The sequence below is a fragment of the Atractosteus spatula genome, chromosome 13, assembly GCF_055471065.1.
Source record: "Atractosteus spatula isolate fAtrSpa1 chromosome 13, fAtrSpa1.hap1, whole genome shotgun sequence".
NCBI lineage: Eukaryota > Metazoa > Chordata > Actinopteri > Semionotiformes > Lepisosteidae > Atractosteus > Atractosteus spatula.
The window spans coordinates 36,181,316-36,205,059 of NC_142718.1; the positions used below are offsets into that span (position 1 = coordinate 36,181,316).

Below are 23,744 nucleotides of genomic sequence, written 5' to 3' on the forward strand. Positions count from 1 at the left end.
CAGATTTAAAAGAACTGCACTATTCGTTTTCCCCTTACAATAGATGTGCTCTGCAATGCTTCTACCTTTGTCTGATGGATACAACTCAGCCTTAAGTGCAATTGACCCTTTCTCTCGTGAGCAAAGCAACATTAGAATATAAAATACAGAAGTTCAAAAAACAGAACAGCAGAAGCACAGCACAACCAGAGAGATATGGAGTTTCTGACATGTGTTGGCTGTCCTGCACATCAGTCCAGCGTTTTAACTAGACAAGGACATAGAGCACATAGAGACCTGGTCCTGGGCAACAGCATTCTCTTCCAGTTTTCACTTCAGCCAAGTTCATCACAGGCTAATTGTTTCCTTTTTTTAACTGAGGCAAATCTTTAAATTTGCTTTCAGCTTTTAAAGCAGAATGGGATTTGTCACCGGTATGAACCCTATGCCAATTTCTGAGCATGAACACCACTCAATCAGCGGTTGTTAGGTGAAATGTGACCATTGGGACATCTGCAGAAGGAAACATCTCTCACTGTGGGAGTGTCTGACACATTGTCATTCCTGCCAACAGGAGGTGTTTATCCAACACTAATCATCTGTTAAGAGATGTTTAGTCAGAAACAGGAGAGCAAAGTAACAACTTGAGGAGAGACTGCATAAAGCTCTCTATGCTGAAGCTGTTGGAGCACTGCAGAAACAAAGTCAAAAAGCGAGCAGATCAATTGAAGAAACTATTCAGCATACTTAATCACTGTCGGTGATTAAGAGCTCATTCGGAACACAGGAGTCCCCCAAGATCAGAGAAGCACTGGCGAAGAGCAGGGATCTCCATTCCCCAGAATGGCAGGATTTATGCATCACAATTAAATCACCAATTTCCAAAGACCTGGAACACTTTCAATTGTAATCAATTAAGCAGGTGATTTGCTAAGCAATTCAGAGGTTACTGGGGATCAAAATCTAAATGCCCTCCAGCTCTCAAAGATCAGAGTTCTCCAAAATGAAGAGATTATCTGCATCATTAATCAATAGGCCACAGGTGTTCCCAACCTTTAGAAACAGATGACCTATAGGACTTACTGGATTTGTCCTGACCAGGACTAGGGCTACAGACTCCTGGCCTTGAAAGAAGAAAGCAACTTACTGAACATTATGATGTTTTAAAAATAGCTCATAAAAACCACTTTTCTGCACAAAAGGGAAAAAGCTTTCAAAATCAGGACATTTCAGAAAATAGAAGAAGCGGATTAGCTGCTTCACTTACTGTATATAAGGTTTGATGTTCTTGGCAAAAAAAGTCAAACCAGAAAAAGCCTTTATAATCCGTTTTTATTATTTCTACTGATTCACTACCGCAATTCAAGACAGAGGACGACAGTTCCTGCATAATTAGTATCACAACGTCCTTTGTGATAATGTACTAAATTCAGAATTTTATGCAGAACACTGAGCCTCATTAAAGTTTTCCAAGGTCAAACTAGCATTTTAAACAGTATACCCTCGACACGATCAAGGCAGACGCAAAGCTGATTGCTTCCTGTACTTTTCCTCTGTCAACGCCCAGCTGCCTGCTCAGTGTGAAGCTGCCTGGGCTGAGCCTATCAGACCTGAGGTCTCCCAGCCTCCGCAAACTCAAGCAGTTTGATCGTTGAAATCCTGAGTTTGCTCTTTGCTCTGTTCGAGTCCCCTTAGTCCAGAAAAGAGGAATGCAAGCGAGGTGTCGACGAAACCGGGAAACTAAAAACGAGAGAGAAGGGACACCCTTGGCAGCAAAAACACAAAACAGTGGGACCACCCCCAGAGAAGCAAAATCAATTTCCAGGACACAGAAAGTTGCACCAAGTGCAAGAAAGCTGGATCTCACGCTGCTCCTGTAGACAGATAGGTCAAAGCTTCCTGGGTCTACACTCGAGGATTAAAAATTACACAGGAACACAGCCTGGCCACCACTTATACTGCAGCATACAGCTCCCGGTCCATGTGGAAAATGCGTTTTCCCAGTCCAATTTGCTACAACGCACACAGTGGGTAGTAGGAAAAAGCAGTAGGAAGAAAAGAGCACCTCACTCCAAAAAACTGCTAAAATAATTTCATGTGTTATGGGAAATAACACTGCACTAATCGCAAGCCACCAGTACTGTACCAAGAAAGGGCTGCTGTAAACTCTCCAGGGTCAAGTGGTGCTCCCCCTTCTTTAACATCTGGTTCACAGGGGGCTCTCGTGAAGGAAAGCAGGTTACAGCACAGGTTGGGGGGGGAAAGGCTTTTACTCCAGGGTCTCTACTCTCTCGCCACCCATTTCACAGTCCCCCATTGCTTATAGAGGCGGCTTTACTACAAAGGTAACACAGCAAGAAGAGGGAGCATAGATCCTGCAACAAGGATGAAGTGTCAGGACACAATTAAGAACTCAGCGAACAAACAGCAGACAGATGGCCTCTGGGTCAGCACACCTGGTGCAGGTAGACAGCTTCTACGGGTATCTTCTCATATGGTTTCAGAGCCATAAGGAGCTTCCCCGATTATTGGGAGGTGACTGATGTGGACAGCAGCTGAGGTACTGGAGACAATGAGCACTGTTTTACAAAGCTGAACTGAAAGGAAGCTCCACTGACCAGTGTTTCCTCACTTACTGCCACAACTTAAGCTTAGAAACTCAACAAAAAAAACCCTTCTAAGGCTTCAGTAACTGTCAAAAAAACACCTTCAAATTCAGAAAAAAAACTCAACCAACTCAGGGTTGAAATGCTTCTACATCACCACCCCCCTCGGGAAAGGCTTGTTAATTTATTTCCCGGCCGCCCAGAAACACTGGCTTTCTTCTGAAATGCTAATATGTTGCAGCCCTCAGAAGAGCGGGTACATCACAGATGCCCCTGTCCCACTGCAACAGTCTCTGCTGCTCCACGAGCATGTCAGCGACAAGGAACAGAGCTGCTTTTAAAGAGCCAAGAACCGCCCACAACAAAAAGAGCAAAAAAAAACTCAAACAAAGCTAAGGAGACATCTTGAAGGACACGGAACAAACTCCCCCTGCAATCACGGTCTAATACCCACCTTGAAAACTGAAGGTGTTTCCCCCCCCCCCCACTTCTGGCCCAGGGGAAGCTTACCCCAGGGATCTGGTCTTCCGAAGCTGAAGGAAATCACTTCCCATGGTGCAGTGCCACTGATCCCCAACACCAGAGCAGCAGCAGCGCAGGCAAACCACAACCAGCGGATCTGGTTCCGTGACGTTACGGGTAAACAAGGCTACCAGCAAGGCGTGGGGAGGCCCACTGAACACCTGCGGCTTGTACAGCCTGTGCAGCGCCACTGCCATTGAAGGGGAACTGCAGTGCTTTTTTATATTCCGGGGTTAGAAAGGATCAGCATTGATGACTGCATTTCAAATCACAGTCAAAGTCAAATGCATACAGTAACTTGGAAAACCTCCAATTTACATCACAAAATAGATCAAATTTCCAGGTGGGCACTGCGCTAAATTCTCCAATTCAGAAAGAGGCAACAAAACTTCCAGTGACATGAAGCGGCCCTATCACTTTGTAAAGAAGCGGACTTGTGAAGACATCTTTTTTTAATACGAGAGAAATATTGCTCTTGACTTCGAAGCGTTTTTTTCCGATAAATGGAACTTGTTAACACTGCATGCAGATCACGTTGGAACATGTTTGCAGTCGAATGTCTGCTGTGCTGCACAACCTGTACTTATTCGCTCGTGCATCAGATTACATTAGTCAGTGCGGTGACTAGTGAGCAGGAAGGGCCGTATCACATCACAATTCGTGGGAACTCTCGCCCGTGGTGTGACCAGTGGTTCGAGACAAGATGATGATTTACAGTATTTTTGCCAAGTTCATGATTTTGTGCTTAATTAGAAAATTATACAATTTTCTATACTGTCAATGAATTCCGTGACCGAGATGTAATAACTAGTCTGAGAAATTGGGACTGCAGTTCCTTCTTCAAAACTCCCAGCCTTCTCTGGACAAGGCCTACAGTGACTGTGAATATTGGAAACTGTAATCTAAACCGCGTGTGCTGCCCCTCACTGTTAGCAGGCATCAGCAAGGAGAGAATTCAGCCCTAAAAAACAGGACGAGCTCTAGCAGTGAAAATGCCTTTTAGTGAACTGCAATGTGCTGGGATGATAAAAAAGCACAAAGAGGAAGGAAGCTCATAGGAAAGACAAGGAAGGATACATTTGTGAATGAACAGAGAAACAACGAAGCTTATACAGTCCAGTTTGCTTTCTTTAAATACTGTTCAGATTTCAAAACAGCCTCCCCCCCCTGCTGCAAAACAGGCTCAATTGTAAAGCTGACCCAGTTTTCTTCCAGGAAATTGAGAACACAGTTATTTGTTAAAATGATTAAAAATCTGCCTGGAATTAAACCGTACCGTGCAGAAGCAAATCTAACATGAATAGCCCACCTTCTGTGCCTTTTGTAAAGCGGGGAATTAATTTTCTGAATGTGGGGAAGCAATAAAAAAGGCAAACAAAATATGAGGGTGTAAAGTCAAAAGTGTAGAATTCAAATCAAGGGGGTATTCAAATGTAGTATGCTTTAACATAGTAAGTTAAATGCACTGGGAAGGCCACAATCACAATATTTTGTACAATTTTGGTCAACAGATTATACAAAATACAATAATGCAATCAGTGCAGAGAAGAGCAACCAGATATATTCTGCTTCTTAAGGGAATGTCCTGTACGGACAGGCTGAAGGAACTAAACCCAAACTAAAACAAAACAACAAGTATACCTCATTCAAGTATTCAGAATCCTCAAAGAGACAGACAAAGTCTCTATCCTGCAATAACTTCACAACGAACAGTGGAAAGTATGTGGATGTGCATTTAAAATTCCGAACAGAGTTGTGGGAGAGCGGAAGAAGCTGCCCAGCCATGATGCTGGATGCTCTGGCTTCCTTCAGGAAACAGCTGGGCGAGACCCTTGGATCAACAAGCTACCAATTACCAGATTAGCTGCAGTAGATGGGCTGCATGATCTCCTTCCCACTGTACCTATTCTGACATTCTGATGCAATCTAAAATGACATCAAATGAAAAAAGTCAGCAGCTCTACAGGTAAAGCCTTATAGCCAGTTTCAGCTCCCAGTCCAGGCTGATGTTACTGGAGTTGCAATTAATACATTAAAAAAAATTAACAGTTCCATGATATGGGGAGGATTATATTTCAGTCCATAAATAAAAATGTGACTGGTTTGTTGTTTCTCCCTATTTTTTTTTAACAGTGGGCACAAACAACAAATATTAACATGTATTAAATATTCAGCACAACAACATACTCATACTAATACAGAAAGCCAGTCCTATCTGGCTCACACACAAATACGCATGCTTTATTAATTCAATTCAATCCAATCTACTCTGAAGTGATGTGGGGGACAAAGCAGATGAGGAATAATCACAAGTCACATTGAAAAAGAGAGACCAGAACTAATTTTAAGGCCCTGTTGAAAACAACTACTTATTCAGCACTTGCTCTCCAGCTACGCTTCTCCCTGACCCCATATTCGCCGCTTCACTGCCCTGATCCAGCTCAGCTCTGGCCTTTGTGTCGCTGTTTCCGAGTTCTGGCCTTTACTTTATCAAAATATTTCCAGCTTTCAAACCCGTTCAATCATATCTCTCCTGACCCTCCTGCTCTCTGAGAGAAATGGACCTATTTTCCCAGTAGAAGGAAATGGAAATGTGAAGAGTACAACTCTACTGAGTGGAGGATGGAAATGGTTTGCGATTGCTGGATACTACCTCTTCAGCAGTACCTTGCAACAGCTAGGTACACTTATGGAATAAAGTAGACCCCCCCCCCCACATGCAGTAATGCTTTTTTCTTATTTACTCAATTGGCAGATACTTTATATAATGCAACTTCTATCCCATCCAGTCAAGATGCAAACAGTGCAAGTATCAGTAAAACAACAAACAAACCTGGAATAAAACAGTATGCATAGTGTTAAATGCTAGGATGCTACACAGTGCTAAGGCGTTTGTGGAATAAAGCCGTGAAAAATGAACCTCAGTAGTTTGGAACACGAGAACTCTACATCATTAGTTTGTTTAAAAAGCCACAAGACAATCATCGGTGAGACTAAGCTCTACCTACAGACCACAGCAGTTCAGTTCCAGGGTTTACAACATGCCTGTCCAACATTATAACCCACATACCAAACCTCACTCTATCTGCTCTTAACTTATTATCCATCTTTACCTTCTAGACACTGTCAGAATTCATTCATAGGTTTATATGGCATCAGAAAAAAAACTAAAACCTTCTCCATGGAGAAAGAAAATGTGCAAGCCTCTCCAAGTAAATAATATTTGAAGTGCCCTTTGTGTCTATTCCCTCTACTGTAAGTCTATAAGAGACAGACTGAAATGCTTGGGACGGCAAAAGCTCCTGATGGCTCTCTGCGATAGTGCTAAGGATTTTCACTGCCCTGAATTTCTGAGTCCAGGTGTGCATTAGTGAAAAGGAAGGTGCTAATTATTAAAGGGGAACTATAATGCTATCTTTATATTTTGTTTCTAGAAAAACAGCATTGATGAGTGCACTGCAAACCACAATGAAAGTAAAATGTACACAGTATCATGTAAAACTTTACCACCATCATAAACTAGACTAAATTTCCAGGTACGCACAGCGCCATGTTGTGCAGCTCAGAACAAGGCAACAAAACGTCCGGTGATGTGAAGCCGCCCTATAACATTGTAAACAAGCAGGCGTCTGAATACATATTTTTTAATCCAGTATAAATATTGCTCTCTACTTCCAGACGGTTTTGCGGACAAATACAACACACTTGATAACTCTGCATGCAGATCACGTAGGAACATTTCTGCTGCACAACCTGTACTTATTTGCTTGTGACTAGTGAGCAGGAAGGGCCGCTTCACATCGCAATTCATGTGAACTCTCGCTCTCGCCCGTGGGAGACCGGGGTTTGTGACAGCAATGATGACTATTCACAATTTTAATTTGGAATTTGCTCAATTTTTGAGAGACCGTCAATTAATGCATTCTGTTACCTTGATTTAACAACCAGTCTGAGAAATGTGGACTGTAGTTCCCCTTTAACAAACTACATGGAATATAATGGAATAATAATTATACTGGCTCGCGGTTTTATCCAAATCGATTTACTTTCGTATTTTACGGAAGCAATCTCAGTGAACTACAGTGTGTTGCTTAAGGGTACACCAGCCCTGTCCCACTTGGGATTTGAACCCACAGACATCCAGACAGGAACTACAGCATCATCAGGATGTACCAATACTGTGTAAACTGATATTTGGCACTGAAAGGAACAGGAAAGACAACTCATCCTTGTACCAGTGTGCTTCAATCATGTTTCTGGGTAATTAAACGGAGAGGTGGCATTAAGTGAAGTCGGAGAGGTTAGGTTCTGCAGTGCAGTCTGTTATATCCAAGGCGCAGGCTCGTACCTTTGACCAGCAGCCGGTCCCGTATGGACACCCTGTGCGCCGAGTCCAGTGAGCCGCTGGCGGCGCGGCCGGCCTTCACCCCGTCCTCCCGCTTCAGCTTGCTTGCCAACGTCAGCATGGCTGCTCCGCTCTCGAACCTGCAACACGGGGGGAAAGACACTCAGAGCCCCGGCGCACAGCCGCTTGATCTCTTCCGGGGCGTGCGTGTTAACATGCCTTAAAGCTCCCGTCTGTGCAGATTCACTCGCAGGAAGGCAACACGCACGAGGCAGACGATCGAGACGGAAGAGAGGTTAGAAAACGAGAGCAGGCTCGCGGGGTCTCGTCCACTTGTTTCTTACAAATGAAGCGATGGCGCCGGCTTCAACTAGTTGGCCGGGCTTGTTCCAGACTCCCACACCCATTTGTGCAAAGAAGTTCCTCCTGTTCAGTATTAAATGATGCACTCTCTCACGCATGGGTACAAGAGTAATTTCTATTTGTGTCCCTGCATTGGTGGATATAGTCTAGATTAGTATTAGGTGTGAGAGTCTGCAGCTCGTTCAACTTTCTGCTGGGTTTCCATTCCTGGGCCTCAGAGAGCAGCCAGATACCCACATACCCCAGAAACATGCGAGATAAGCCGTATTCCCTCTCAGTTTACGTGGCATGACCTTTTCAGTGCTTTGCCCGTCAATGTCAACAGGTTCTCCTTGACATTACAGAGAAAACAGGAAGCAGAAGTGGTTCGATAATGGCTGTCCCCAGAAAGAAGCAGCTGCCAACGTACATAAGCGAGAAGTACTCTGCCATCACATCACCAGCAGATTTTTCTGAATCGCAGTGACTTGGACAGCAAACAGCTTTGTTAGGATATTCCACTTGAACTCCCAATATTAAAATGGGCAGTTGTTCACCTGGGACTACAGACGGCAGCCCTCTCCAACCCTATCATGTTATCTCCCTGGCCTTCTCCATCTGCAAATAAGCCTTCACCATTTACTGAATGCCCATCCAAACTGGAACAACCAGCCATTCGGGGAGGGTAAATGAATGCGACGCCACACCTCTGTTTTGGGGATTGCTTCCCGATTACAAAACAAGCTGGGGTCACAGCCCACCGGGCCCAGGGCACGTGCCACATGGGTCTCGGAGACAGAGCGCCCCGAAGACGTGATGGAGCGAGCCAGCCAGCGCAGGGCTCAGTGCTCCGCGCCTGTGGGAGTGTGGGGGCTCGTCCCAGCAGGGCTCGGGCCAGGGGGAGCCCCCACTGCAGGTCAGCGCAGACAACAGAGGCCTTGTTTTGGCAAGACCACGGCCTTTCAAAACTAAACGGTCTAAGGAACCATGCAAAACTAAATGTGTTGTTCCCCCTGCCACCTATGGACCTCTGAGGAATCTCTTCATTGGAGCTGCTACTATTAGCATTACTGACTACAGTCTCCTCCTAGCTCCATGCTCAGGGGCCTGTTCAATCCCTTAAGTCTCCCACAGACTGAAGATTCGGATCGGTTAGATTCGGATCCCTAGCTTCCACCAGAAATATAAAAACTAACAACTAGTAACTCCTTTATTTATAGCATCTTTTGGCACAAAAGAGTCCAAAGATTTCTTCTGCAAAGCACAGCAATCTGGGTGCTTGCTTGCTTGGTTTGTGTATTTTTGCGTTTTTTTGTTGTGTTGCTGCCGATTTTTTTCCAAGGAAAATCAGATCCAGAGACGCTCAGTAATTCCTCAGTTTCAGATTACTCAGCATCTTCCAAACATTCTCTAAGGCAGCAGTGAAATCATTCTGAGAAATATAACTCAAGGATTAATAATAATAAACTGCCCCCCACTGTGAAATCCTTTTTCAGGACCATAAACTTTTATTTTTCCAATCTTTAAGGCTAAACTCAGTTTCTTAGCAGCAGATATTAGACATTAGTTGCTGCTCTGCACAGGCCTTCAGAACCTCCCAACTGTGCCTAAAGGTGATATCGGTATTCATAGATACCAAACTGGAATTCAGACAGTTAGTGATAATGATGGTTTACCCTAACTTAACCTTAAACCAGTGCTTCACTGAAGCATATACAGTTGCCGTTTAAATGCCCATGTAAATTACTGATCAAATTAATGAATCACACAGAGCCCAGACAGAGAATGTGTCCGATACAGGGAGAGACAGAAAGAAACAAGAGGACCACAGTAGGAGAAAAGGATGATTTGTTCTATAGTAATGCATTCAATTCAGGAACTCAAAAGATGTTTGGTGAAAAAACTGGCTAAAGAATTGCAATAAAAAGAGAATCTAAAAAGCTGAACTGCATACAATTGTATAGAAAACTCTGAAAGCTCTAAAATACTCTGCATAACGATCTTACACTTTCACAGTATTCTGGCGTGATGAACAAGCCATCAGAAATGAAGCTTAATTCTAAGGCCAAGATGCGATGCAGCAAGGCTTCATTAGGACAAGTCAAACTTTGGGGGACAGCCCAAAGACATTGATAGAAAAATGCACCAGGTACGTGCTAACTTCAGTTATCTATAGCGCACGCTAATGTGTTCATCTGTAAATTAGGCTATTGTCCAGATCTGCTGAGAAATATTGCAATAGCTCAGGTCGGTCCCAAGGTTAACTCTTGTACACACAGATCTCTGCAGTATTACTTCCACCTTCCTCAGAATCACAGGTGTGCTTCTAGATCACACACGTCAACAGGTCACTCAAGAAAAATGACTCATAATGCCACAAAGAAGCTGGGCATTGTTTTTATTGAAGGCTGTTTTGGCAGTGATGAGAGGACATAGCCCTGTGCCACAGCACAGTCTATGAGGCTTTAATGTTATACAGCTGACTTAGAATAATAAAATTACCAGTCGCTCTCACATTACTTAAACAAATGTACAAGAGTACGATAACGGTTGTATTTTTAGGAGCCCTTCTACTTTGGCACTTCAATCTGCTTCCTGGTAATAATTACCTAGTACTAGAAAAAGTCATGCTCTTAGCGAACAACAGAGATCTTCTCAGTGGAGAACCAACAGAAAAGATGCATGAAGCTGTGCAGCAACAGGATGCCCTGGATGGTACACAATCTCCCCTTTCTGCTTCGCTGGAGTGGAAAGGCGGACCGACACACAGACCCCCAGAGACCAATGGCTCCTGTCGAGGGACCGCTGGTGAAAAGGAACAGAGCTGGCACTGGCGCTAAATTAGGGGTATTCTAAACCCAGGGCTGATCAAGCTGCTCTTTTCAGAAACCTGAGTGAGATTCAAACAGGAACACCAATACAGGCCACCGCTTAACCCTTGTGGCATGGAGACCTCTTTCAATCTCCCAGTCAGCCCACTACAACCGGTGAAAGAAGGGCATCTGGATGAATGCAAACTGCCTAATGCCTTGTAAATGTGTTTCTCCCATGATCATATAGGGTGATCATATGATCATGATCATATCCTATGATCACCAGGCTCTCTCCCTATCTGTGTGTCTGTGTGTCTCATGGAGAGCAAGCTGGGGTATGCAAAAAGACAATTCCTAATGCAAGAAATTGTAAAGGGTTAATAAAGTGATGTTATTTATTATTATAGTACTGTGCATTTATTTTGCTTGACTGTGGTCCCCAATGGGTTCCATCATACATATACCTCTATGTCTTTCCATGATATTACCCTAATTTCACTTAGTTTTTACTCAACTACTAGTACATATACACTGTATTTTTACAGCAATTTGTTCTGTTTGTACATTAAATAAAAACAGAACTGTTAGAATTTATAATTAGGCAATTCCAGTGTCAGCATGAAAATGTTCTGTTTTCACACTTATTGGAGTCATAACCTCGGTACAGTGAACAAGAGGCACCTTGTCTTTCAGGCTTTCCTGCTTGTCGATTCCAGAGGGAAGAGGGAATCTTGCTCTTTCAAAAAAAACTTCAAGGGGTTTGAGAGATTAGTTTGCATTTCATAATATTTGCGGCAGAGGCCACTGATCCGAGAGAAGTCAATAACGCCTTGCGAGCTCAGGCAATTCAACAATTTCAGACATCTAGGGACACAGAACAATGGCTGTACTCACTTGTGTCCCTTTTCTTTTTCAAATGTTATTATTATTCCTCACAGAAGGATGAGCCCATGGCAATGTTAGTCAAGTTATGCTAGAAAAATGGCTAGAGTAACACTACAGCGATTTTACAGGGACAAGATTTGCAACAGTCCTTTAAATATATAACATAATCCAGTTGAGTTAATCGAGACAACTCAGACTCAACTCCATTCCACTCTATTAATGAATGTGGGGTGCCAATTCCCAATCAATAAATAACAGCAGAACAGTTTATTAACTGAATAACAGTTTTTGGCTGGTCCTTCTTTATAACTGAATTGTTCCAATATATGGGAAATGCTCTGGACTGCAATATGACGCAGTCTGTTATATTTCCCGATAACTACATTTCCTAATGCCCTGATACAGCATCCCAAACAAAGGAGGCCAGAGGGTGCACGTTTTCTCTCCAATGTCTAAAAGTGGAACACATAAAAACTGGTTATGTATTATTACAATTATCATCACAAAAGTTAAGAATTGACTGGAATCAAGCCATTTTGCACTCTAGTGCCTTGCTGACAAAGCAAATAAAGTCGTGTACTGATAACTTGTTCTCCTAGGTACTGCCTGTCAGAGACTTCTGAGAAGTCTTGTCAATAGCCATGTCTGCTGGGGTGGTCAATGAGCATCTATACGGCTCAATACAGCAGAGAGCCACTCTGTGAAATAACAGGAAATACAGATCAAATACACCAGTTCTTTGACCTCCTCTGTCCCTTCCCCACACTAACACTCTTACATAGTGTGGTGGAAACTTTAAAACTCAGGGGATAAGAGATCCATTTCAGATGGAGTATTGGACAACAGCTCTTCTATTTCTTTAATGCCTAAACACATCCACACAGACTCTGGCACTAAGAAAATATAGTTCATGTAGTTGGAAAAGGCCATTCGTACAGCAACAGGGACAGACTGGGCTTCCCTTGGCAAAGCGCTGCCCTCAGCACCTCCGTTTGAATGTCCTGCAGCCAGCACACTGCTCTCCTCCGGTGCTCTGTCCTGCTTCCCGAGATGCCCTGTATCACATGTCACTGCGATTCCCATACATGTCTGAGCCAAAGGCGTGCCCCTCCCCCACTCCGTTTCCAACAGCTGTCACAAACAGCCCAGCCCCCTTGTTAACTACAGGACTCGGACAAAGCCTCCCAGGGGTAGGTATTATTCATTTACTTGGAAGACAGTTTTAGCTACAAAATCTTAAATTTGGACCTAATTATTCAGCGCAGCATTTTATTGAAAATCTGAGCGAAGTGCCTGGCTCATGCTGGTATTAGAGCAGCACCTCATTCAAAATTTGAAGCCCCAGACATCACCTCCACACCAGAAAATGATTCTGCTGCGATTACGATCTGTGATTGACATTTGCTATGGTATTTCTTCCTTCCACTCCAAACGTGGCAAGTTGAGCCATAATCTGTTTTTCAGTTTTTATTCTTCTTCTTCTTCATACTGCAGGACAACCAGGCCTGAAAACCAAGAAGGCCTCATTAAAGAGGTGATGTCTGAAAATGTATTGTGGGTTAAATTTACTATCATGGGAACAATATCACTGAATAATTTATGCAAAAACTGATAACTCTTTTATAAGAAAGTTCATTGTTCACAGCATTATCTCTTCATTGCTAGAGTCACTTACAAACATGAAAGACTGCGGTTTTGATGACTCCATCTATATCATGATCTGTGAAATACTGACAAATTCACTGTACTGGTTCTCAAACCAGAGAACTTCCCTAGAGCTAGTGAGGACTCTGCAACCCCTCCCCATTAACCCTGTCCCAGGAATTTACTTTAGGCCAGAAATGTCCAATACAGAGAAGACCTGATTTCAATCTGAAGAGCCAAGATAGAATAAAGTTCAAAAAAAGATAAATGTATCAGCACACATGTAGAAGTGCACAATAGTAAGATTTATCTTAATTACAGGCGATAAAAATCTGATTACTCAACATATGCGTTTATTATAGATTTAAATCTAGAAGAAACATCCTGAAGTATAATCCTTTGAGTTATAACTTCATTTTTATTATGGTCACTTGAACGGTCAATTAAAAAGGCACTGGTGTACCTCTGAAAAGGCTCCCAGAGAAACCCGTACACAGCGGTTCTGCAGTCCCTCTATGCAGACAAGAGCAATCCTGCACTGAGCCCCTATCTTGCAGAATTCCTGAAATCCACAGTATACCAGAGCCTGCACTGCAGCAGTTAGGAGAACTCATACATCTATATGTAGTGGCACACTGCTGTAGGTTGCAAGATAGCCACAATTCTCCTGGTTTTGCAGGTTATCTATAAACCACGGACTGCTTAGAAAATACTAACCCTTTCATTCCATAAAACTAACACCACATTCTGGAGCAGTGCCAGCAATCTGGGGAAAAAACACCTTGAAGGAAGCAGTGACTAGGCCTCTTGAATAAGAGCCTACAATGTAACACTCATACACCTCCTGGTTAAATAAAGCATTTATTATTACTTATTAGAATTTACTAGCTTACAAAATATAGCAAGGACTGTAAATCCGTGTGATAATGCATTTTGACTCGCTAAGGGAAAAAGAGCATTCACGATCCTAACTTAATCCATAGACACCTCATTATTCGAAATTGCACTACATTTGTTAATATTAATTTCACATCACACTTCATGAATTGCTTGTACCGGGATGTCAGTGCAAACAATACACAATACGGTATCGTCCAGTCCATTGCGGAAAGAATCACAACAAATACTTAATCAGCTTCCCAGTTCCTAAGAATATATCAACGTTTTCAAAAGGCCAGTGACACCCATGTCCTTCGGGTCACACTACAATACAGCTGTCAAGACAGACATTTTAAAAAACAGAAGATGCCGATCATATCACTACATTCCAAACAGCTCACTTCCAGTAAATACCGATACAACAAACGAGAACATCCAGAGAATGCCTTTACACCAAAAAAAAACAACAACTATTGATTCAAACATTTTAAACTGAATCCACCAGAGGGACATTTAGCGAACCTCGTCGCGGAACACATTCACAATTCTTCTGTTCAGTTCAAACCGGCTTTCGTGAAATCGTTTTAACGCCTTCCTTATTTTTCTGTTTACCTGCTGTCTCTGAAGAAAGCGTTCCGGATTACACCATTACTAAACACCGACCACAAGCACAGGTCCGTCCGCTGCTCAAGCTGCAGATCGCTATGTCGGTTAGAAACAAGTCCCGAATAAAAAAAATAGGTGATTAGGAAACGGATTTTCTGGAAATTTCACAGCTTTAAACTCTAGAAAACACCAATACCAGAGACGGAAGTGCCGTTTCTGATCCCTCCGGTAAAATCGTCCGACCACCACACGCGACACTTAAACACATAGTTCCGCTGTTTCTACTACGTGTGTCCATCCGGTATCATCAGAAACCGTTTCATCATCCTCAGCACAAAGGTCTCCCGTTCCAGTGTTGGAGGCCCGGTTTGTCCACAGGTTTTATTGTCTAATTAAAATTAGCATCATTAAAGAGCTTAAAGATCTGTTAAACTGATACCAATAAGCCAGTGATAGACTCAGGTCATTATCACACAGAGAGAGAGAGGACACACACATACAGAGGAAAATCACAGAGACACCAGTTAACCTGGACAGCATGTGTTTGGACTATAGGAAAAAACCCATCCGAACAACATGCATACACCACACATAAAACACACTCCGAAACCAAGCCCAGGGTCCACCACGACTGTGAGGCAGCAGCACAAAACAACCACACCGCTATGACACCCTTTTCCGCAATCCTGATCATTCAGAATCAAGAAAATTGTTTTTTTTTTTCTGAATTCACCCAGTTAATTGAAGGATCCTATAACAAAACCAACTTAAATAATTATTTTTACAGGAACCCTTGAAATCTGACTAGACATTGTTTTAGATAAGAACTAACCTCAGTGAGATCCATGTCAACTTAAGAACACAGGAAGATAAGCTGTTCATAGATTTGCCTGCCTGCCTGTCACATGGTGTATGTGGCTGCAGCAGCTGAGTCCAGGACCCCCACCCCAGAGACTGGCAGAGGAGAATATAGTCCTATGGCCTTAGATGGAGAAAGTGCCTGGACTTCACTGAGCTACAGTGTTAGACAGCGTTGACAGTGATTAAGCCAGTGCTTATGCATAAATCTTCAAAAGGAAGTACTATGTACATTTCTATAGAATCCTTATCAACAATTTGGATGACTGATCCCCATATTTATGTCATCCTTAAATGAACAAAGTGATAGAGAAGAACTGGGGTTTCAGCATTTGAGCATTTCAGCATAGGCTTCCTTGCTAGGCTCCCTTCTGTGAATGAGGGGTGGGTAAGGACAGCTGTCTGTTTCCATGAAGCAGGACCAGTAGGAGCATTGTGGTTACAGACACTGCTGGACAAGAAACATGTCTGCACCTCCGGATGGGCCACAGCCCCATTCCTGTATGAGGTCACTGACAGTCCCACAGCTCCGTCTGGGTGCTGTATGTCTATACACCTGGGCACCCTTTCATGGATCACTCATTCCTTTATATTCCCAGGTAGGACAGTTTGAGAACAAATTCTCATCGATCGACCCATTTATACAGCGGGGCATTTATTCATGTAATCTGGAGGAACGCATTGTACTGTGCTTAAGGACAGAGGAGAATCTATGCTGACAGGTTGTGGGTTTGAGTCCCTGCTACAGACACTGCTGTGGTACCCTTGACTGAGGCACTGTACCCCTGTTGTTACGGTGCAGAAGAAGCAGAATCCTCTGAACTCAAAAGTACCAGCAGGAGTTTCTCCAAAAACATGGGTCAGGAGGTCAGGCCAGGGTCAAAAAAACCAGTAAATCCGCAATAACCAAGTCAAGATCCAGAAGACGAAGTCAGAGGCAAAGCCAGGGATCAGAGCCAAAAACCTAGAAATCTGCAAATCTGTCAGGTTGGTTTAAGTAGGCAGATGGAAGAAGGTGTGTCTGATTAGTTCTTTGGAAACTGCACTGGAATTTGAAGGAGTTGATTAAGGGTGGTGAGCTCTCCAGGGGCATGATGTCACACCAGCTGCTCCGGTCCTCCCTGACAGAAGGAAGCTTCCTCTTCTCTCTCATCCTCGGAACGCTACAGAAACCAGGATGACCTCTGGCCCCATGAGCTGTGTGGCTCTGGTCTGGACTCTACCTGTTTACCTTGCTCAAGAGCACAACTAGAGTATAACCACCTGGGATTTGAACCCACAGTCCTTCAGCCAGGTGTGTGGAGCTCACCACTACTGTTTCCACTTTGTGTGAAGGGGTTCGTGGTGTAGTATATTATCAGGACTGATGGGGCTGACAGAAAATTGGTATAAATTAGTCCGGACTTTTCCAGTGTCTCTTTACAGTGAAACAGTGGAAATCCTGTCTTGTTTGGCTGCTGTGATTTAATGTGGTTTGTGTTCACCTTAGAAAGGGCACAATTCCAAAATCATTAAATGAGTTAATGCAATTCACAACTGAGAAGCGGAATGTAGCATCACATTAAAACTGATCTAGAGCTCATTTTTGCCTACAGCACTGCACTGTGTCACAGTCTCTGAGAATATCAGGGCATCTTTCATTTTTTTTCCAGGCCTAGAGATGCCACAGAGGAAATTACATCTCTGGATTCTGCTCCTGGTTCAGCAGGAGTGTCAGAAAAGCTACACACTAGATAATGATCTTCTGTAATGAGACTTGAAAGAACAGCAAGAAGCTAAAATGAGTAAATCATTAAAGCATGCTCATTTTCCTTTCGATGTGATATTAAGAATTTAATAGACAGTGAAGCCTAATATCATATAAAAGGTTCTGGTTTGCCACAAGGAGCTTGTTTTTATTAAACTATTCAGATGCAAAAATATCTTTTTTAAGTGATGACAAAAATAAAATATAAAAATCTTAAGTACAATTTGTGTAAAGATGTGAGGAGTACCTGAAGAGGAGCTTTTCAAAACACAGTACATTCAACAACTAGTTGTGAGCTCATAATGCTACCAGAAACAGGTTGTTAGCATTCTTCCTAAAATAAAAGAATATGTTACTCCTGCCCTGGCTGCTCTGAACTGGCTTCCCAGAATGTATAGAACATTCCTACTTCCATACAAAGCACTTAATACAGTAGTTTGGCACCACATCATCTTGCAGGATGCCAGGTGTGCTTTGAAGTCAGCAAGGTGTGACGTTTGCATGCCAAAGGGCAAGTCAGAGAAGAGCTAAAAATCCATTTTGGCTAAATCTTTGTTTCTTCAACTTTTTTTTCGTTTGTATTCTACGTTATTCTCAAGCAGCTGAACGTCTCTTAATACTTGCACAATAAAATAAAAGATTTCCATGACATGAGGTGGAGCTGTGGTTAGCAGTGGTTAGCATTGCCCCTTATACTGCTGGGGCTCTGGATTCAGTTCCAAACCTAGAATGATGTCTGTGTGCAGTTTGTGTATTCTCCTTGTATTTGTGTGGGTTCCTCCCACAGTACAAAGACCTACGCGTAGGTTATTTGCCTGGGAAAATTGGCCCTGGTGTGAGTGTGTGTGTATCTGTGTTTGTGTCTCCCATGCAGGGTATATCCTGCCATGTTCTAGCTGCTTGCCAGGATACCACGATAGACTCTGTCTCTCCCTTGGCATCTGAACTAAAAGAAGTGGCTAGAATATAGATGCATGATGCTAAAATCTGATCACTACTTATTAAATGTGGCACAAAAGAGGACATCTCTTTGAAAGAAGAAAATTTAAAAAAAATCTATTTAGATGGACATTCTTTAGATCCTTAATGAACTCGTGATAATATGATTAAAAATATTTTGCATGCATCAGAGCAGCTCAGAGTTCGTGAATTATTCATACAGTCTCAGCACAATTTGCAAAATGCAATATTACATTACAAAGAGCAAATTTTAACCAGCAGAGACTTTGACCACAATATTAATGGCATAATTAGGTTTGTTATCAAAAATTATTTTTTGACTTCATGATATCCCAACCATAATTAAAATAACTTTCTTCTATAGGAACAATCAAAAACAAAGTGTTTAATCAGACAATGCAGGACAGAACTTCTATGGATGAAAATGATTTAATTTACCTCTAAATCTGAAACTCATTAACTCATCCTCCTTTTGAATTCTAGATGTGTCATCTGGAGATAAACAAAGAGATGTGCTCTTTAGGCCCGTGCAGTTCTGTGCTCTCGAGACACCCGTGCTGTTTGTGTGTTCAAGTTGAATCGTTTTCAGCTTTCTCCAGCTAGCAGAGACCAGACAAACAGCGCAGAGACAGATGCCTGTTGTCATCATTTCAGGAACAAGGACCAAGATAAGACAAAATTGCATTTCTTTACTTCATATGCATTATTTGGGAAAGTAGGTACAGTAGGTGCTGTAAGGTCATTTTCATATCCAAGTCATATCAGCTCATCAGGCCAGAGCTCATGAACCAGTGTGGCCGATATTAAGTGGTGTTAGGTGGCCTAGAGAGCATGTGACTCCCCCACCCCCACCTCTCCTGGACATCAGTCCATTGCAGAGCCTACCTCCAGCAATACTTACACAGCTGGGTGAACTGGGGTAATGTACCTTTCTCAAAGTGCAACAGCAGTGTCTTCAGGAGGGACTCAAACCCGCATCAGGTGTGAGACCAGAGACCATGCTACACCACCCCCATTTGTGTATGTAATAAAGATATTACAATAAACATCACATTGTGTCTTTTTCTGCATTAGTAAATACTCATAGAGATACAAACCATGGTGATGGGATGTCTATACTCCTGGACACAGGGTCCCGTGGATGCAGAAGTGCAGTGATCTTGCACATTTGGAAGTGGAGTGAAGTCATCTGGCAGACGTGAAAGGGGATTGAAGGGCAGTCTATGCTCTTGGATGCACAGGTAAAAAAAAGTAACTCATTTATTCAGTGTGCTCTCAGCTGCCCACAGAGCAGAAGATTAAAGCTGAAAGACTTTAGAAGCCTTGCACGCCAATCAGTTTTAGTGTGCAAAAGTCATAAGTGCATTCAAGTCAAATGTCTCTCTCTCAAACACACACTGCATGAAGCAAAAAGCACTGAGACAAATCTGTTGTAACAAAAGGGATACAAAACAGCAGAGCCGGGTGCCTTCAAATGTGAAGGGGGCCAAAGTTCTGCTACACTGTCTGTACACATTACCCATCCTGAGTCCTAATTGCATTAACTGAAGTGAGAATATAATGGCTGTCAGTACTGACAGCAGCTCAAAACAAAACCTTCAAAGACCTTAAAACTTTCTTTCCCTCTGGTATAATTTGCTCAGCACAGCCTTCCAGCTTAGATGGTCCATGTCTTTCATTGAATTGTGGGAAGCCTCCGTAAGTATGGTAAGGATGGAAAATTCCAGCTGAAAAAATTAAAGCAATTAATGTGCAGGAAAGGCAATTTTTACAAAATAATAAAAGCATGCTCGTGGCCAGTTCAGGCCATTTTCATTTTTCTGATCACTCAAATTCTAATAATAATGAAATGAGACAACAAATATAAAGCTGTAGCATGTTTATTTTGCCTGGCTGAGGAAACGTCAGTGCTGGTCAGAGTGATTTGCTTTGGCTGACAATTCACAGGAACTGAGAAGAATTGGCTGTCTTGGTCACTCTATGCTATCCTCTATGGTGGGCTGCAGAGGAGACTGAGGTGACTGAAAGAGTAGTCTGACGCAGAACCAGGAAGAGATGTGTCACTTGCTGAAGTTTGCTAGATGGAATGTATAAAAATGTATTCCAAGCTGGACCTCTGAAAAGGGAATGAATATCAGCTAAGTATGCAGCTGGCAGTTTTTGGAGGGGGAAGAGTCAAGGGCCAACACCGACCAGTTGGACACCAACCAAAAGGGGTAAATGGTGGAGGGGGACCCATTGCTGCAGCTACCTGGGCCTGAGCCCTAGGGACAACATGGGGATGAATGAGGAAGCCCAGATCCCTTGCTGACTGACGCCATGTGCTTGCACCCCCATGGAGCAGAGTGGAAGTGAGTGACTGGGGGCTCCTGCATTGGATAGAGAAAGGATGGATAGGGGAGAGGGGAAAGAAGAAACAACAGATGAAAACTACAGGCAGGGGCTGTAGGTAAAGTGTGTTGGGGGCTGGACCAGAAATGGAGAGAACAGTGGGAGGGAAGGAGAATGGAGGGGGCAAGATTAAGGAAGAGAGAAAAGGGAAATTGGGGACAAAACTGCTGCAGTTGTTTCTGGAAGGCTTGCAGACATCCACCACTAGAGTGAAGCACAACCCTGATGCACAGGAGAAAAGTGTGCAATTAAAGATGTTAATGAGGTAATTGGTAACATAGATAACTGTTAATTTTGTTAATTGGTAATTGGTACTAAGGAAATTGTGCCAAGGCAAATAAATACATTTTTGCTATTGTTCAACCTTTATGAGACCCTCCACATTTTATATTTGCTTAACTAATTCAATTTGATTTGTTAAGTACATAGAAACCATCGCATAATTCTAATTTTGAATGAAACAGTGGCACAGATTGTGAACAGGCATCCCTGGGACAGACACCACTGTGCTGGAAAGATGGACAGGGAGTGTACGGGGCTCGTGATAGGTGATGACAGGTGGAAACTGTGCACAAATTTAAGACAGCACAAGAACATGTTCTGCTCAATGGACACTACCTGGCTGAGGGAACAGCCTGCTGGCTTTACTGCAGTGAAATGAAGCAGTTCCCCATGGCAGTGCCATGCACACACAGAGCCAAGGACATGTCACAGCTTTTCTGGTGTTGCTCAGCCAGCCTGTCCTGGACATTTCATGCACAGTTAGCAAAAATGATCAAAATGATCAAATAATAGTGAGAAAACTAGAAAAGAAGAGCACGGATTAGTGAGGAAGCTCATAAATGCCCCCAGATCTGCATTCTCTGTGTTTCAGACACACTGTTATGTTAGTATACTCATGGAAATGGAAGTGAAATTGTTGCATTCCAAAGCTTTTGGCATTCATTGAAATATGGCTCATTCACGTAATGATTAATTAATTATAATTAATTAAAAAGGACTCAATTGATCACATATTGTTCAGATTTTACACTTCCAGGCTTTGCTAGGCTTCGCCAGGCACCTTTTCCTTGGCTGTTACAACATATAACAGGCTTTCTTCCCTTCTAGATGTTGTTGACTTCTTCCCCAACCTTCTATTTGTAGGAGTAAGATTGTGCTTTCCCATTAGTTAAGGGGAACAATTTGGCATTGTAAAAATATCCAGCCATTAGCTGTGCACTCTTTTCCTTCATCCTTTTAACAGCTAAGCGTTGTGCCTGGTCACAGCAGTCTCTGCGGAAAGCAGCCTGCAGTAATGAGTCATTTCAGCAGCTTTTCATTTTGTTCACAACAGGAGCAGAAAACAGTTTGTGATTCATGAAGCAAATAAAAGAGAGACTGGCGGACCTCGCAGGTGAGAATGATCTTATTTGTTACTTTTGCTGCTGTTAATGGGTAAGACGATTCCCGGATTCTTGTGTTTTTTGTGGACATTTCCAATTACATCCAACATTTTGTGTTCAGCTACTGGGAGGTTCTATAAACCCCCCTCCTGTCCGTAGCCCAAGGCAGAGGTCAGGCCAACATCCCCACGTCATCTGAAACACCCATCCTCACTGCTAAAGGAAAGGTTTCATGTTAGAATGTCAGAAGGGTCACCAATGAGAGGAGGACATGTTGTCAAGGATGACCGCAGGGCAGCGGGTTTGGACCCTACGCGAGGCTGTAGGAGAGTAATCCCGGAAAAGGTTCCGGAAAGTTCCGAATAGGTTACCCAATCCCAAAAATGTAAAGCGATGCCGTAGTCCAGGGATTGAGCCAGGATTTCAAGAGCCAAGAAAGACGATAAGGCCTAATCCAAAGGGAAAAGCTGGGAAAGAGCTCGGAAGAGGGTACCTCAACAGTGAGCGGAGACTGAGTGGAGTGAGAGAGTATAAATAGGGAAGAGCATGTGGAGTGAAAATGGATCAATTAGTGCGTGGACGTTTACAGTGAGAAGTGCTCATTAGTCTGCAGTGATGTCTATGTGCTAGCGTGCGGTTCACGACACACGTGGTCTGTCCAGAGCAGGGGTCTCAGCCTCTCTTCCTGGAGAACCTTGCATCTTATGTTTTTCTTCCAACCTGAGTAGTCAGTTAAACAATTGACCTGTTTTTTCACTTCTTTAATTATTAGGTGTACCGTATGATGAAATTGTTTAGGGTCTTCTTCACTGGATTACACTAGATATTCACTTCATTAAAGATACAGGTGCCTGTAAATCTACTCAGCCTGGTTAAGAGTATGATAATTACACAGCTAATTAAACAATTAGACCAACTGTGTAACTGAGAGCTCTCACATATCAGAAAACAGTGGGCTCCCCAGAAACTATATTTGAGACCCCTGATCTGCCCCGTTCGGTAGTTAGTATTGAATTGATCCATTTCCTGAAGGAAGTCAGAGTGTGGGCTTCAACAGCAAAACTGGTTAGCTTGTTTCACACTCCCACAACCCTTTTTGTAAAGAGGTGCCTGTCATTCTCAATTTGAATGCACTTCCACAATTGTTCCCCCTTGTGACAGAGGACCAAATGACCTCCTCTCATTTGCAACCAGCCCAATGTTCTTAACTGAACTATTGTCCTGTCAGTATTTTTTAAAGCCCTTGGCTCCAGAGTCAAGTTTGCTCCAATTTTCCAAACTGTAATAATCTAAAGGGGCACATTTATCAAGAGACAACATAGGTCCGGAAATGAAAAATGAGGATCTGTTGAAGCTCTGGAAAATCAGTTGACATTTACTTGGATTTAGAAACAAGATAGTGACTTTGTGCTGCAGAATGAAACATTAAAAGTCCCCTGTGTGTTGTGCATGAATGACTGGCATGCCCAGCAATTGCTTTGCCATTGAAGAGGAAGCCAGGGTAATATTCTGAAATTGCCCAGCTGTCATAATGAGTGTGATCAACAGCTTTATGTACCTAGGGAATGTCACGGGTAAAACCTAACTTTCACTGCACTGTCAAATTTTTCTACTATTTTGGAAACCAGTGATCATTGATTTAAGGTACCAGAAGTAAGAGTTTTGAGAGCTATTTATTTAAGTTTCAGGAAAAAGAACTGGGCTCTACCAGTGGAAGGCTGACATCACACGTAAAAAAAAAATGTGTGATGTAATAAACTGATAAAGCTGCCTTACCTACCC

At 42.9% G+C, this 23,744-nt stretch overlaps 1 protein-coding gene across 3 annotated transcripts in view; it reads right to left on the reverse strand.

Annotated features, from left to right (window-relative positions):
• ube2f (ubiquitin-conjugating enzyme E2F (putative)) overlaps positions 1–14,859 on the reverse strand; it is a 66,150-nt gene extending 51,291 nt beyond the window's left edge. Inside the window, exons 1-3 of one of the 3 annotated variants that reach the window (XM_088931138.1) lie at positions 14,818–14,859; positions 14,628–14,717; positions 7,456–7,592 (exon numbers count right to left, since the gene is read on the reverse strand). In XM_088931138.1, coding sequence (XP_088787264.1) covers positions 7,456–7,573 — 118 coding nt within the window. In that variant the 5' untranslated portion in view covers positions 7,574–7,592; positions 14,628–14,717; positions 14,818–14,859. Of the gene's footprint in view, positions 1–7,455; positions 7,593–12,079; positions 12,191–14,627 lie in introns of all 3 variants that reach the window. The other 2 variants (XM_088931139.1, XM_088931140.1) reach the window with 2 other exon arrangements.
• Positions 14,860–23,744: the final 8,885 nt, after the last annotated feature.